Raw genomic sequence first — 16,716 nt, 5'->3', positions numbered from 1 at the left:
CTGTTTTTTGTCAAGGCCAATATCATCAAGATAAAATCTCCAAATGCAAAAACTGTTTGAAAGTGGGTTGTAGAGGACATTTCGGGCTATCCAGAAAGTTCTAGAACACCTTCATGTGATCAAAATTGAGTGAGATATGAGGTGCACAAGTTGGAAAATTTTATGAAAATACATGAAAGTCAAAGTGGTGAATTTTAAGTTTTGACTAAATGGGCCCAAATCTTTGATTTCAAACTTGATCCATAGACCATCCACGACCCATAGGCCCTTCTATTTATTTTTAGTATTTATTTTTATTTTGAATTTAATCATTTAAATTCAATTTAAATAGAATAAAATACTAGAAATAATCAAAGATTATATTTGGTTCCAAATTTGATCCAAAATCTTATCAAAAGTCAAGGTAAATCAGTTGGATTTCGTTCAAGGGCTGATTGGAGAGATTTGATACAAATTTAGAAAGTTTTCAATCAAAATTCAATCAAAAATATCTCACACTCAATCATACCAATTGCAAAAATTTGGATCAATTTTGTTAACCTAATTCATCCCTCTATATCTACACATCACATTCAGAATGCAAGGGGGACGAAAAAATTGGTGGAGAAGGCTATGACTTCAAAGAGCAAAATATCAAAAGAAAGTGAGAATTTCCGTGTGCTTGTCTCAAGGGATTTCAGGGCTTTCTAACCATTCCATTCAACCTCTAAGGTGTAAAAGAGTAAGATTGGATCAATAGGTAAGTGGTAGGACTGTTAGAATGCATACACCGTGCTCATTATCACCATACATGTTTGATTTTTCTTAGCTCGTAATTTATCATGCTTCAATGTTATTTAGCCACATATTCAAGTTTGTGACGATGTTTAGAGGCTGTTAGGACTGTTCGCTCGAAGCTTTCACGTGTAAATCGAGAGTTACCATGGCTAGGGCTCAATGAATGAAGCTTTTCGTTTTCTTGCTTCCAAGCCGTGTCAGCCCAAAACGACACCATTAATGGATTCAGAACATCTCAAATAGGGGATCTGGGTGGTTTGCGTCTGTGTTTATTATGTTTTTGCAGGTTTCAAATCGCCAGGGTGAATAAGAACCTGTGGAAAAATCTGCAGGTAAAACCACAGCAATTTTCGCAGGTAAATCTACAGGGACGAAGGAAGAAAACGATGAGATGGAGGGCTGAAATTTTGACCACACATGGCGCGCCCTTATTGGATAGTCAGCTAATCATTTTCTCTCGCCAGTTTTGATTGGCTAGTCAACCATCCAGGGGGTCCACGTTTGAGAAATCTGACCATTCGCGTGCGTTTTAATATTTTATTTTGCGTGTCCACTCATTTAACATATAAAGCGTGCAACAGGATTGGCAGAGTGGAGAGTGCTACAACATTAAAGGCCTGTGTTCGATCCCAGACCCCTTCAACCATATTTTTTGGTCTTTTTTCTTCTTCTTCCTTTCTTTGTTTAAATTCTTAATTAATTCACTAACTAAATGATTAACAAATAAACTAATTATTAGGAAATAATTGGCCATTAGTTTTTTTTATTAAAACAATTATTTAGATAATTAGGTTTAGTTAATTTATACATAGAATTTGGTTTAATTTTTTTATTAATTAGTTTAATTAGGTTAAATTAATTAAAATAATTAGGATTAGGGTTTTTTAGAATAGTTTTTTTACTTAATTTAATTAGGTTTAGTTTTAACCAAAAAAACCATAAAACCCTAAAAGTGTATAAATATAATAGGTAGGTGTCGTCCATTAACATTCGTCTAGGTTTTAACCTTTAGGTTTTTTAACCTATTTAAACCAAAATAATTAATCTAGTTAATTAGGTTTTTTTAACTCATTAGGTTTTTTTAACTGATTTAATTAATTAGGTTTTAACCAATAATTAATTAAATAATTTAGGTTTACAATTATTTTAGTAACAACAGTTTAGACTTAGGTTTATTTTCACCTATTTTCAAACCTTAGAATTTCTTCGCGATCTTCTCTTCTCATCTCATACTCTATGATTATCGCATGTGTGTTTAATTTTTATTTATTTATTTATTTATTCATTTAAATTCTAGAAGGTGTATAGGTTGCAATTTTTGTGATGTAATAGTAATTAGGACTTTTATTTTCCCGCATGTTTACTTTCCTGCACTCCCCGTTTTGGTTATGTAATCCCTCATCCCAAAGCCTTGTAATAACGTAAGATTTATTTTTCCGCATTTACTTCCCGTACCTATATAAACTGCTGATATATCTATTTAGATGTATGCTTAGGATTGTATGGCAAGATAAAATCAAACTAGAATAACCCTAATTTTCAGGATTAAATAAATCAATCACTTTTGTTCACACACTCACCTTTAGGGTAATCCTCTCTTATGTTGCCTTTCGACGAAATATAGTCAAGTCCCTCGAGCGTAGGGATACCTTACTAAATGTTGCCTCCGATTTAAATCATCATAGTCCCTCCGATTTAAAGATCATGGTCCCTTCGATGTTGCCTACGATATAAATGATTTCGTCCCTCGATTAAATGATGACAGTCCCTTCGAATTCTAAGGTATCCTTACTTGTTGCCTTTTATGACTATTCACATCCAATGCATAAGACTTCTTACTCTCTTTATGGTATGGATAGTCCCTATGACTATTTGATGACTTTTCGATGACCCTTTACATCCAATGAAAGGACTTCCCACTAACTAATGGTGTGGATAGTCTCTTTCCCTTAAATGAAAGTCTTTAAGAACAAGATAGACCTTACGAACTTAGAGTAGGTAACTCCTAATTGTTTGCTCAAATTAAAGTTTCAAATTGCTTCATACACCTCTTTTCAAAACAATTTCAAAGGCTACACTTTATTTACAAAGTTAAAGTCCTTTTTTCAAAATGTTTTTCTAAACACACACCGCACTTTCAAACAATTCAAAACAATTCAAAAGTGAGCTAAGCAATTAAGAGCCCATGGATAACCATGGATGCAAAGGGTGCTTACACCTTCCCTTTGTATAACCTACCCCTCGAACTCAAAATCTTTTTAAAAGGTCTTTCCTGTTCTTTTTGCCTTTCCTAATTGTATAAAATAAAAGTCGGTGGCGACTCTTGCTATCCGCACATTTAAAAAGGCAGTTCTCCCACCGTATTACAAACATCTTACTCACTGATACATCATAATAGCACATAGACATCTTTTATCGTCAAACGTCATATAATCACATAGTTCATAATTATTGTCACATCACAACTCATCAACAAAACTCATGCAATGTCACATAGGATGTTAATGCAATAACACTGACACAATACATGTGGTACCAAAATTATGAACACCTGGTTCATCACCCATCAAAAAACACATTCAACCGCATAATAAGATTGAGGCACATCACAAGCGGATCATTGTCCAAAAATGCTATGAATGTATGATGCATAACAACGTCATACAAGTTTCGACCATAATTAGTCAATCACATTATTTATTTTCACATAGGATATATATACAATAAACAAGCACATCATTAAATCATCATCATAACACCGTCATTGACATCACGACAACATCACAACAACTTTATAGCAAGATCATATTCATCATTAAAAATAAAACATCATAGCATAGAAATCATATAAATACATATTCATCATAGCATAAAAATAAAACATCATAGCATAGAAATCATAGCAATCTTCAAATGTTTAAGAACGACTAGCTCAAATTCAGAAAAGGGAAATCAAAGTCTTGTTCTTGTAAATAAGCACTCGTAGAACGGGACCATGCAGTCAATAAACTAATTGCATATCCTCTTCTCTTCTGGCAACTCCCGCCACTATTGTATCTATCCAATCATAGATCAGCATGCTCGGACGATGTCGAAGACTCAAATGCTCAAGCACCTAAGTGTTGCTAGGCTCACGACCATCAGTATTCAGGCGAACCTGAAAGCAATCTTTGGGATGTTCGTTCTTTTGCAAATTGGCTTGTACCTTCTCTTTCAACAAGATTGGAGGGGGCATAGGGACCTCAATGCTATTTATTCCTCTTCCTATGTTTGTCATATGGGCATCCAACGACCCAAAAGAAATTTCTTCCTAAAAGGGATCCCCATACATCCTTTCCGACCTAGAATTGTCATATATATAACTTCTAGCCCTACGTGATCACTGCTATGAGAAGGATGATGAGATTCATGGGATGGCCCGGATAAAATTTCCACTTCAGAGTCACACTCATTAAAACGACAATGTTATTACTCATCCTAACTAAAATAAGGAAATGCTAAAAATAATCTTGAAGTAGAAGAATACCTAGTTAAAAGAGATTGACGAAGCAGGAGGAATGAAAAAAAGGCGAAGGTTTTAAGCGAAATTTCGAATCACTCCTAGTGTTATTCTCAATAAAAGGGAATGATAGTGTTTCTTTGGAAAAGTGACTGAAATCTTGCCAAATATTCATCTCACCCTATTTATAAGCAATGGCAGCTGAAGAATCAAGACCGACTATGAACAAATATCATAATATTAAAGACTACAATGGTATTAGAGGTATTAGAGTAATTCTCAATATACTAAGGTTGTCATACACACATATAGAAAAGTCTTTATAAACGTCATTTATTTCTCAAAATCTCTTAAAAACCTATCAAGACTTGTGTGAGATTGATTAAAAAGTATTTCTAATTAATTAGGGAATTTTATAATGCTTAATCAATAAAGGACATGGGCTAATCGATTAGAGCATGAAAAATGACTTCATAATCAATTAGAAACACTTTTAATCGATTAAAGTATATAGTCATTTAGGATTTCCTTTTCTAGATTAGGGTTGTTGCCTTTTGGAGTGCCTTAAATGATTAAATGATGATTCAATCAATTAAATAATTTAATTTGGCCTATGGATTATCTTCTTTTTTAACCAAATTATTTCATATATAAATGAGGCTTCTCCCTGAAAATAATCCTTTCACTCATTCTTTCTACTATTATTTCTTCTCCTTTCTATTTTCCCCTAAAGTTGCCTAAGTGATTTGAGAGTGAAATATCCTTGTGAGAATTTTTATTGTATTGGCGAGGTGTTGAATTTGTTCTTATTCAAAAGTACAATTTTCTTTAGTTTTATCCTTATTTGGTTCTTGACTTCAACATGTGAAAAACTCTATCTGGTTATTGAGTTTAGCCGATAAAAAACTTTGTTTGGTTATTGAGTTTAGTCCATTAAAAAACTTTGTTTTGTTCTTGCGATTAGCATGTGAAAACATTTGTTTTGTTCTTTAAATCTCTGTTTGGTTAGCCAGCCTAACTTATTAAAAAATTTGTTTAAAATCTCTCATTGTTGTAAGGTTCATGAGCATATCCTTAACGCTATATTTGCGAGTTTGGAGGGGAGGGGAGGGAAAGGCTTCTGAAAATGAAATTTAAAAAAAATATAGAAAAATATTTGACATTTTTTTGAAAAATATAGAAAAATATTTGACATTTTTTTGAAAAATATTTGACATTTTTTGAAAAATATTTGACATTTTTTTGAAAAATATAGAAAAATGATTTTGTTTAAAATGATAAAAGAGTCATTATCATTAGTAAATTTATAATTTTCAAAATAGTATAACAACCTAAAAGATATTTGAAAAATTTATGAAAGCCCTCCAAAACCCTCTAAAACCCTCATTCAATACCATTTTTGAGTTTTCCTATTTTATGGAGTTTTTGGTGTTATGAATAAAATCAAATCCTATAAAACCCTCCTACCCAAAATCCTTTTATTCTTTTCACCAAATTCTTCCTATTTTCTAAAGCCCTCCCCTCCCTTTCCCTCCAAACTCGCAAACAAACCCTAAAAGTTCAAGACTTATTATAAGTGGAACTTTCAAGAGGAAACTCTTGAGGATAAGCGTAAACCAAATGATAAACCGAACCTGTATAAATCTCTAGTACACTGCCTCTAACTCTATCTTTTTACTTTCTGTCATTTCCTCTAATTTCTTCTTCTACGTCTCTATCTTTTTACTTTCTGTCATTTCCTCTAATTTCTTCTTCTACGTTGTCTTATCTCTGTTGAATAAACTCAATTTCTAAATAATTCAAAACACCCCATTCTTTAAAGTAAACTCAATTTCTTTGTCGTCAATTGACTTGACTATTCGTTTTGGTAAATTGCAGAAACAGATGAAATTGAAAAGACTTGTAGATAAAGAAGAATATGACAATAAGGGAAAAAGAAAGGCATTGCTCTAAATGTTCAATCCAGAACAATTCAATCGAACCGTGTAAATCTCAAAATCTTAGTTTAATTACAACAAAATGTTCAAACCAGAACTATTCAACCAGAGAATAGAGAATTTGATTCAATTTTTAAACCATTGCTTCTAACGTCAAAATGCATTAACCCGAACTTGTAATATAAAGAAAGCATTTGTTTCCCATTACATTCAGACAAATTACTAATTTGTAATATTGCACAATTTCTACTTAAAAATATATTTTCTTCAATCATTGTACATATTCACTAAGTGCATGTTTGGTTTGGCTTTTGAAAAGGCCAAAAGCAATTCTAGAGGTGAAGAATCAATTCTGGATAATTTTAAGATGTTTGGTTTGACAAAAGTAGAATTGATTCTGTCTCTAGAATTGATTCTACTTGAAGCTAGAATTTGTAGCTTCTGCCTCCAGAATTGATTCTGGATGATTTTTACACTGTAATTTATTATTCAACTCACTTTTACAAAAATGTATCCAAACATAAATCAATTCTGCTAAACTCAATTCTGCTAGAATCAATTCTACCAAACTCAATTCTACTAGAATCAATTCTGTCCACCGCCAATCCAAACACAAATCTCCATCATTTTCCCCCACCTATTGTCATCTTTATTATCTATTGAATTTCCAAAACTTGTAATGCATCAAAACAAAAAAAGACAGTATAGCTCTTAGAATTTTCTGATACCCTATTTTTGTGTCATGATAATTTGTCATAAGTAATACATCCCAAGTATTTTCAATACCAGGTTTGCAGTAAAAGGCACTCATCTCTCGTAAATATGCTTTAGGAAACACTCTAGTTATTGACCCCAAAAATGGTACACTACTCCAGTTCAAAATAAACATGAAGATATGTTCGGAGTCTCTTTTTTATCCCTAGATCCTCTGTACCATTAAGTTAATTTAGTTTACAAAAATCTGGATCAAGATATATTATGCATGTACCAAAATTTATGTTGTCATCTTCGACTATCTGCAAAAATAATTTGCTAATTTATTATATCCAAGGATAAATCTTAACAAATTAGCAATTTCAAAGGAAAAAAAACTCACCTCACAGTTAACTTACAGAGTTCATCAGTCCGAGTGGTCGCGAAAGCGAATAATTTTCTTGATGAAAGGTTTTTCCCGACAATAGCTAAAAGATAAAAAAAAAACAAAAGTATGTTAATAAAGAAGAATGCAAAGTAACTAATTGTATTCAACCGAAGATCTTAGAAGTCAAAATAAAAGGTAACAGGAATATACATCACATATGATGACACAAAGAAGCAAGCCAGCCCAACAGAGAAATGGATCATAAACGTTGGCCAGAAATTATCTTGGTCCAAAACTACATTCTCAGAAACGAGAGTGATTATACTTGAAAGTAACAGAATAACCCATCCTGAAGGAAAGCAGCCACGAAAAGAAAAGGAGGAAGAACCCTGTGGAAAAATTAAAATAAAATATGAAAGTTTGTTAATATTTGCATCAAATTATGGTCAACCAAATCAAAGCCAATTATCATACCTTGAAGTAATCCTTTATGAACATCGCAGAATATAAAATCCTCAAAGTCATATCTTTAGTTGAGTGAAGGATTGAAAGAACTTTTCATTCACAAATGATGTAAATTAAATGTGAGAAATCAGAAGTAGAACTAATAGGATCTAATTAATAAGCTAATTATGGTTGAAGTAATAAGCACATTAGATTTCATCTGTTTAGACAGAAGTATCTAGGTTAGGAATCTGGAAGTAACAAATTATTATGCTAGAAATGTTACTTATTTAGAAACTGATATATTCTAACAAATTGGTATATTATCAAGTGGTTACAGCATACCATGTCACTGGCCATTCTCGCAGCCAATAAAGTTAATGTGCCTCTCTATTGCAGAATTTAGAGATGATACAAATATTTAGTAATGGGAACCTATAATTTGTTGGTATGAATGGGGATGCTTGTTGAGTTTTATTGCTATTAAGATACACAGATGCAAGAATGTCAGAAAAATAAAATAGGAATTTCATTCAGCAAAACACAGATAGGAATGTTGATAAATATCTCAAATAATAATTATAGCAGTAAAATACAGAAGAACACGGATGCGATTAAGTATTTCCTTTTTTTTCACTGATTCCCGTGATCAAGGGCATTTCTTTATATATTTTCCCTCATGATCTCTTTTGCAATTAGATCTTAATTTTTTTTAACCATCATTTCAACATTGGGCCATAAACAATTACTGATATGTGTTTGAGCATCTTGTGGTTTCCATAAGGAAAGAAAAAAGTGAATAACATAAAATAAGCAACTGTCAGGATTGGCACACAGGTAACCAACCAGAAGGTAGAAAGGATACTAAGAGAATTTGCCATGATCAAGCCAACTGACCCATATAGCTTTATTAGTAGGACATTCAGAACTACAGAGATCAAAGAGAATACAAGTAGTGAATCATTTGAACGCTTGAGCTGGCTCTCTGTTGCAACTGCATGCATAAAGGCTTCAGATGTTCCTGAATTGAGGAGAGAAACATAATCATAAACAGATGAAGAATTTAATCCACCAGGGTAGCTAGTTATAAACAAGTGAAATAAGCAAGTTCATATTGGTTCATGCCTCTTTGAATTTGAGTTAGGTCTACCTATACTATATCTCATCCATTGAGGATTCTTAAAAATACCTAACTATGTTAATGCATCATTATGCATTAGGCATTTGAATGAATCAATTTTACGAGTTTCATAACACCAACCTCACAAAAAGGTAAATTGATAGCAACGAGCCATTCCAAACTACTGTAGAACTTTGCTGAATACCAAACCATGCCTGAGGTGATTGTTTCAAGCCATATATAAGCGATTCCTCAATTTGCATATCAAACTACGCTCCTTTTAAGCAACAAATCCAAGAGGTTGCTCCATATAAATCTCCACTTCCGAATCGCCATGCAAGAAAATATTTTTGATATCTAACTGAAATAAGGGTCGACATACTTACCAAGCAGACGACATATCCTTAATTATTTTACCTCTTTTTCTACAACTTATAATACATACTGCGATGGGAATGTAAATACTACTCTCTCTTGAAGAAGAAATTTGTAAGAACATCTACTATTAATAAATTTATTGCTTCTACCAACTTTCTTAATAGCATGTTGTGTGGGAAAATCCCCTAGATTACCCTACTTGGTAGTTCCTAATAATAGATGGAATATGCTTTAAAATTATCACATTCTGTTAGCTAGTTTTCTGATGTACCTAACTATGAAGAGTCATGACAATAAAACTAACATTCAATTTACTAATGCCTACTTCATCTACAAAATAAAGCCCCAAGAACCGTTGTAACAGAAAAATATTAATATATTTAACAATTAAGAAATTGAGCAACAAGAGACAAGGTGAATTACCATTCATAGCCAAAACAATGACATAGAAGCAATAATAGCGGAGAACAACTGATGCTTCTCCATCACTCCATTTTTTTCCATACAACAATCTAATGAGGGAATAAGAATAACTTGGACCAAATGCCATGAAAACAACGCCTGCAAAGTACATAGCTGGATATTATACCACAGAAGGAACAGTAGAATATACAATTTAGTGCAAAGCATGTCCAAATAATCCTGTGTGAAACTATGAAACAGTAAGAATTTCAAACCAATAATTTTAAGATCTCAGAAGGCTAATCATTGCCTTAGACACATCCTCTTTGAGAGATCATGTAACATAATTGTTATTGTCTCTTGAAATGTGTGTCGACTTATTTACCAAGCAGACAACATAATCGTTGGTTTTTCATAAAAATGTTTCTTGTCGCACTTAAAATTGGCCCTAGATAACTGGGGTCAATCTGTTATAAAACTTCACTTGGGATTACATCCATATTTTTCTATCCTATTTATTTTCCCTACAGGAAGAGTCACAGTCTCATAAATAGTAAGATTCAAGTTTCCTTTCTTTTCTTTTTTTTTCTTTCAATAAAAGACATTCATTCATATGGAGGGGAATAAAAATACATTACTTAAGTTTGCTTACTACAAAAGATAAAAGAATGATTTACATTGCTGCATCCATTTATGTGACTTTATGATTTTCAAAGAATCAATTAACTTGTTGGTACTGAGAAATCGGAAAACTAATAAATATGTATCCGGTACAAAATATGAAATGAAATGAGAAGACATACCAATCAACAAAACTAACTTGAGGGATTCTGTCAAGCAATTTCCTAATTTCTTGTGTTTTCCTGGGTATTCTCCTGTCAGGCATTACAAAAATATTATTCAGTTTGTGAAACTGAAAGCGGTTTCCCTGTAGCCATATGCCCAGCTAAAACAGTATCCTTTATGATTAAACATAAACAAACAACAATAATAATAATAATAATAATAATAATAATATTGACATAACTGGTAGTTAATTAAACCTAACACACTGCAGTGAATGAGGAAGAGAGAGATAATAAACAAGAGGTGTGTGTACGTCAAAAGCTATATGCTTTATAATTTCTAAAGAAGAGAATCATAATGAGCAAAGGTGAAGTAGAAGTAAATAATAGTTGAAAAGAGAGCAAGACAGTTTTACAGTTCAAACATCAGAAAACAAGAAAGAAATAGAACCTGAAGCAGACCTTGCAAATGTCGTGTATGAACTTTCTTCAAATGGTAAAAAGACAAGTCTCACCACTAAGCTACCTGAAAGGTGGTATTTTTTTAAAAAGGAAATCATGTTTAGACAGCAATAGTTAAGCTTAAAGCAATTAGAAGATTTAGAAACACAATAGTGCTTATCAAAAAATAAATAAAAAGTACTCTATGCAATTAAAAGATTTAAAAACACAATAATTAAGCTTTCTAGCACAAATTATCTAAACCATATACTGACCTAATTTATCCACGAGTCCGTATACAGCTTGATTATATGGTGTATCAAACCACACGAGCACTATTTTCTCTCCTTCCTGAAGGATCAGCTTTCGAAACGATTGAAAGGTAAACAGTGTGCACATCTTTGAAAGTTGCTGATCAAATCCAAAATAGTTTCCTTTTCTGCAAAAATCAAACAAAATAAAGTTCATAAGCATTATCAAGTTTCCACTATTTCCTTGCAAAGCATATTCAATATATCAGAAATTAAATTAAGAGAAAATCATGTGTAATCAGAAGATAAGATAGGTTAAGACTGGCATCATTCTGACACAAAACAATAGACTAATACAGGAAAGTGTACAGTTAGGATTGAGCTCAAAAACCAAGTAATCTGTTGCTATATTGAACTGAAACAAAAGAGATATCCGCTTACAATGGTTCTGAAACGAAAGAAATCAGTAATGTAAGGAAAAATGAAACGGAGTAGATTACTACTTCGTTTGAGATTGATTTAATAGAAAGAAAAAAAAAAGGAAAAAGAAAAGGAAATATACCCAGAGCGAAGGATTGGATCTTACTCTCTATCTACACCAAAACCGTACCCAATATCTCAAAAACTGCCCATTACGGTTACTCCTCCCCTCCCTAATACCCTTCTCCTGATTCGCCCAGATGCCCCAGACTCTCCTCTCCCTTTCAATCCCTTCCTTCTGCGTCTCCCTTTTTTGTTATCACTCTTTTCTCTTCATTCCTACATTTGTCCCAAGTTTTTCCCCATTTTCATATGGTTGCAAGCCTGATTCATGGACCCATTTTCATATGCTTAATGGGCCTATTATATTCCTATATAAGCTTGTCAGACCACTGCTTGGAGCAGAAGAGTAATCATCACAGAGTCAACTAGAGATATAATTCCTAAATTACAAAACCCTTTCCTTGAGCTATCGCTGCCTAGTTCTAAATTTATGAAAAGTCCTACTTTTTAAATTCAGGTATCAACCATGTGCAGAAATTTATGTCAAAAACAAAAAACTGTACCTGAATGGGAAAAGGTAAGAATATCTAAGTTTCCGAAAAAGAAGCAGATAGCCCCAGTAACCAAGAAATAAGCAGGCTCCATAAGCAGACTGTGACAATGCAAATATGATTGATTTTTCCTGGAAATTGTCATTCACCTCAGAAATCAGTTGTCCACCACGTATTGTGTAAACTCTGGATTATAAGTACATCAAAATCCAATGCACTTTGAAAAACTAGTTCTTATAAAATGCAGGATAGGGAAATGAACCAAACAAATATATTTTTTTCTTAAATGCGACATGTTCCAAAAATTAATGAAATAAATTACTTGAAAGAAGCAACACTGTTGCCTACTGTCCATAATGCAAGACTGAAGTCCTAGAAGGTCATTTTGCTTGCCCATTAAATTACCAAAATTTGATAATTAAAGAGTCAAAGGGCTAGAATTTGAGGATTTTTGCCAGCTATGTAAAGAACTCTTCTGTAGAAGTCTTTCAATAAAACTTTTTTATCACGTAGATTAAATCATCAGCAAATAATCTAATTTTTATTGTACTTTAACTTCTTTATTTTCTATAACTTCCAGTTTCTGTAATTTCTCCTGATTATTGGATTGCATTTCTGATTCCTCTGAACAGCCTTCGTTAATCAAGAAAGTAACAAATGAATTATTATTTCTAGAAGCAAAAATTAATATAATACTCAATCAAATGGTCTCACTTTTAATAAATTAGAAAAAAATATCCATAAACAGAGAAAAACAACAGAAAGTAATTTCTAATGACAATCGTAGCTGACAAAAAAGAAACTTGTCCAATAACTAACCTGTCATTAGTATGTTACAAGAATAGTAGAAAATGCATTGAATGCCTGCTTAATAATAAGGAAAGTAAAGACTGAAGTATATGTTCAGTATAGCTAAGCTCTTACCATTCCAGTTAGCTTGACAATTAAAAAGTACATTGTCAAGCACCGTGAGAATGTAGCTACTGTCTCAACCATCAACCGTAATTCAAGCAAGACCAAGTTCTGAGATAGAATATACAAAGGCTCGGCCAACAGCTCCAAAATGCACGCACAACCTGGCATAACAAGAGAACTTTATTAATAAAAGATCAAATTGTGATACTTAGAACAGTAATTCCAGGATGCATGGTACATTAATATTTTTTAACAGGGACAATACTATAGAAAATACCTCTAATTACCCATAAAAGTATAAGAAAAGGAAAACATAAGACAATAGGCTTGGGTGGATTACCATTGACCAAGACAGCTTGCCCATAAGGACTAAAATAACTTATTTGTTGCCACCAGAAGACAAAAAGGCATGCTACAATGGTAACAAATATGCCAAGTGGGACACTCATCCACGCTACTTTCATTAGCTTCACAACATCTTCTTCCATTGAAGTACCATCACTATAATATGAAAAATACATATTTTAATGGAGCTCGAAAAAGAGCATAGGAAAATTCAATTTTAAAAAATAATATAAGTTAATAACCATTAATCCCAATCATCTGAATATATACATTTTTCACTAGTTCATTATGTTAAGATTCTCACATCGGATGAGATATGGCTTGAAAAATATGTATAAGTGGGGGCAATTTTCACCTTACAAGCCTTTTCGTAAGGTTGAGTTAGGCCCAACTCAAAATTCTAAGATGGTATCATATTCTATCCAAAACCCGTTGGACCACCTGCTATTAGGTTTCTGCTATCAGGCCACCCACCATGTATTATACACGCACCAAACCCAATCGTGTTGGGCTTGTAGGGGTGCAAATAAGAATCTAAAATCAAATGAGATATCGCCAGAAAATATGTCTATAAGTGGGGGGACTCCTCACCACATTACAAACCGGATTTGTTAAGTTGAGTTAGGTCTAACTAAAAATTATAAGACATTCGATATAGATATAGATATAACCAACAATTGAGAGACTCAAATCAGAATTTTATTAATTCTTCGGATTGAACAATAACATAGTTTATCTAAAGCATCCTAAAATCACAATTACTCGCCTATGATGCTATGGATCTCAACCAAACACTAAAGTCATTTTATGCTGAAGCGTGTCATAAATGAGTAGTTCAAAAACATAGATTAGCTAAGGATAAAAAAGGGTACTAAAAGAACTAACAAAACTCCTCATTATCAAGCATGGAAAAAGCCAAGTCGCTAGTGCTGCGTCCGGCAAGAAAAACAATTTTAGAATACTTAGAGCTTCTTCCATACTACAAAGCAGTTATAACTGCATAAAACTGACTCTAAAAGAATTAGTTATTTTATTGAAATATGCAAGCTCAACAGAAACTAAGGTCCATTAGTTATTATGTTGAAACGTGCAAGCTCAACAGAAACAAAGGCCCAGTACAATAGAGTAAACAACATACAAGGTAGAAGGCTCAATGAACAATGAGAGCACACCAACACCAACATATATGCCTAATAGCCAAACTAACTTGACAAAACAGTGTAGAACACAATTTCCTAAACACATAGCTATTCCAACATGATAGAATTAGCAAAATATAAGGGATCACCGTTTTATATCCACCCGCATGCATGCTCTTCGGAAACCCTCCCGGCTAAGAAATAAAACACATGTGACAAATAGATGAAACTGCACTGCATACATCTGCATGGCAAAAGGCAACATCATAGTAAATCATTTTTTATCAAATAAACTGCAACACAGAACGACAGCAAAGCACATATACATACCAAAAACGATATCCAAATAAAGAAATATACAGACAACAAAAACATATACAGATCCCTCGGGCTATCACTTTAATGTTACAATCATACACTCAAAAGAAGGTAACAGAAATATTACCGCATAGTCCTCTTCTGTGAGATGCCTGACAATCCATGTATTGAATATAAATGGAATTCCTCTGGACAAGAATTGAGTAGCTGCCAAAAAATATCAAATTCAGACAATGCATAATCATGAAACTTGTTATTCAATAGAATGAAGCAGTTAATACAGATAAATTTCAACAATGTGTAGCATATATGATTTTGGAATCACTGATTCGCGACGAAATTAGTGAAATTAGTGTTAATTTGTGTGTTGAAAATAATGAGCAAACCTAAAAGGTATTTGAAGGTGCGAGACAAATTGGTAGGGTCTTTATCCTTTGACATTGCAATTGGAAGTGGATCAGAACCTGCAAAACGGAAAATGATTGATCTTAGATTCTCGAATTGATATGATATATAGAATAATGGTAACGGAGCCAGAAACCTAACCTAGATGGTTTGGTTGTTGTGAAACGGTGTCGTCGGACTAGTAATTGAGAAGACGGTGAACAGATGATACATAAGCGATTCCGGTGAGGGTAATGGCAGTGGGGTTTGATTGGGGAGAAGACAAAGTTTCAAGTAGGGGTGCACAAAACAAAATAACCGGTTAAAATGTAAAATCCAAAAGCATATCTAAATCCAATTTTAAAAATCCGATTAATTCTACAATGATATTTATCCAAACCATTTAACGGATATCCAAAACCTGTTATTTAACCGATATCCATATCCAAAATCACATTTTGGAAATTAATCTCAATTACCATTGTCTATCCCAACTTTAATTTCATTTTGTCAAAACAATGATTTGATATAATTGGGACAGTCTTTAAATTCCTTCTATAAAACTGCAACAACATATAGATTAAAAATTGCAAAATTAGAGGGAGAGAGGGGGAGAAAGAGAAAAGAAATATGAACTCAAAATTAAATGTTTGATGCAGTTGTGTGACGGTTGGACTTCCGTCCATTTCTACACTCCTTTTTTATTTATATTTTTATATTTTTGTATGTATAAAAAGTGAATTCAGATATGCATATCCGTAAATACCATTAATTCAAAATTCAGTTGGTAGTCCAGAGATGCATCTCTGAACACTTTTGTTTCATATACTCGCACCAAATCCTTCTCTCTTCTTCCTTCATTTTCTAAAATGTATTCTAAAAATGCCATTTGAGCTCTCATATCTTGATATCTATTCAAGCTTCTCAACCATTTAAAGGATGTTAGTAGCAAAGAAATCATAAACAAGAGTAAGGAAATAATAGTTTTTTGTTATTGATGAAGAAACTGTTACACATGCTATGTTATCTGGCCTAGACTTGACCATCTCAAAATTTGATGAAGTTGTTCATAACCATTCTAGCCATATTTCAATCACTTTTTTAAAAAAAAAATATTGATGATAAAGGGGAGTCACGAATAAGATTTTAATTCATTTTTATCCAGATTTGATATTATCCCAATCATTTTAGCTTGCTTTCTTCAGTATCTTTTCTTATTTCCCTTATCTTTATATTTCTTTTTGCTTATGACAAAATAGGAAGTAAGATGCTAAGTATTTAAGCCCTGAATCTGACAGTTATATTAACCTGGATAAAACTTATGGGGAGCTTACAAACCTCACCTTTAGAACTATTAGACTCAGGGGGAGCTTACAAACCTCTTACCCTGGAGTCAAGTTGTTAATTAAATCAACAACCATTGTTCTTAAATACTTGTGTTTTTAATCATCAAAAAGGGAGAAATT

At 32.8% G+C, this 16,716-nt stretch overlaps 1 protein-coding gene across 1 annotated transcript; it reads right to left on the bottom strand.

Annotated features, from left to right (window-relative positions):
* Positions 1-5,755: 5,755 nt before the first annotated feature.
* LOC131644295 (uncharacterized) lies at positions 5,756-15,587 on the bottom strand. The gene is made up of 16 exons (XM_058914759.1): positions 15,413-15,587; positions 15,253-15,330; positions 14,994-15,073; positions 14,698-14,792; positions 13,405-13,565; positions 13,074-13,225; positions 12,162-12,280; positions 11,140-11,303; positions 10,875-10,949; positions 10,442-10,513; positions 9,660-9,797; positions 8,604-8,759; positions 7,769-7,821; positions 7,505-7,683; positions 7,310-7,394; positions 5,756-7,229 (listed from the first exon to the last, which is right to left on the bottom strand). The coding sequence occupies exons 2-15, from the start codon at positions 15,305-15,307 to the stop codon at positions 7,334-7,336; spliced, it is 1,560 nt and encodes a 519-aa protein (XP_058770742.1). The 5' UTR covers positions 15,308-15,330; positions 15,413-15,587; the 3' UTR covers positions 5,756-7,229; positions 7,310-7,333.
* Between the last annotated feature and the right edge of the window lie 1,129 nt (positions 15,588-16,716).

Source organism: Vicia villosa, linkage group LG1, assembly GCF_029867415.1.
Source record: "Vicia villosa cultivar HV-30 ecotype Madison, WI linkage group LG1, Vvil1.0, whole genome shotgun sequence".
NCBI classification, from domain to species: domain Eukaryota; kingdom Viridiplantae; phylum Streptophyta; class Magnoliopsida; order Fabales; family Fabaceae; genus Vicia; species Vicia villosa.
This window is presented reverse-complemented; position numbering and strand designations above follow the sequence as displayed.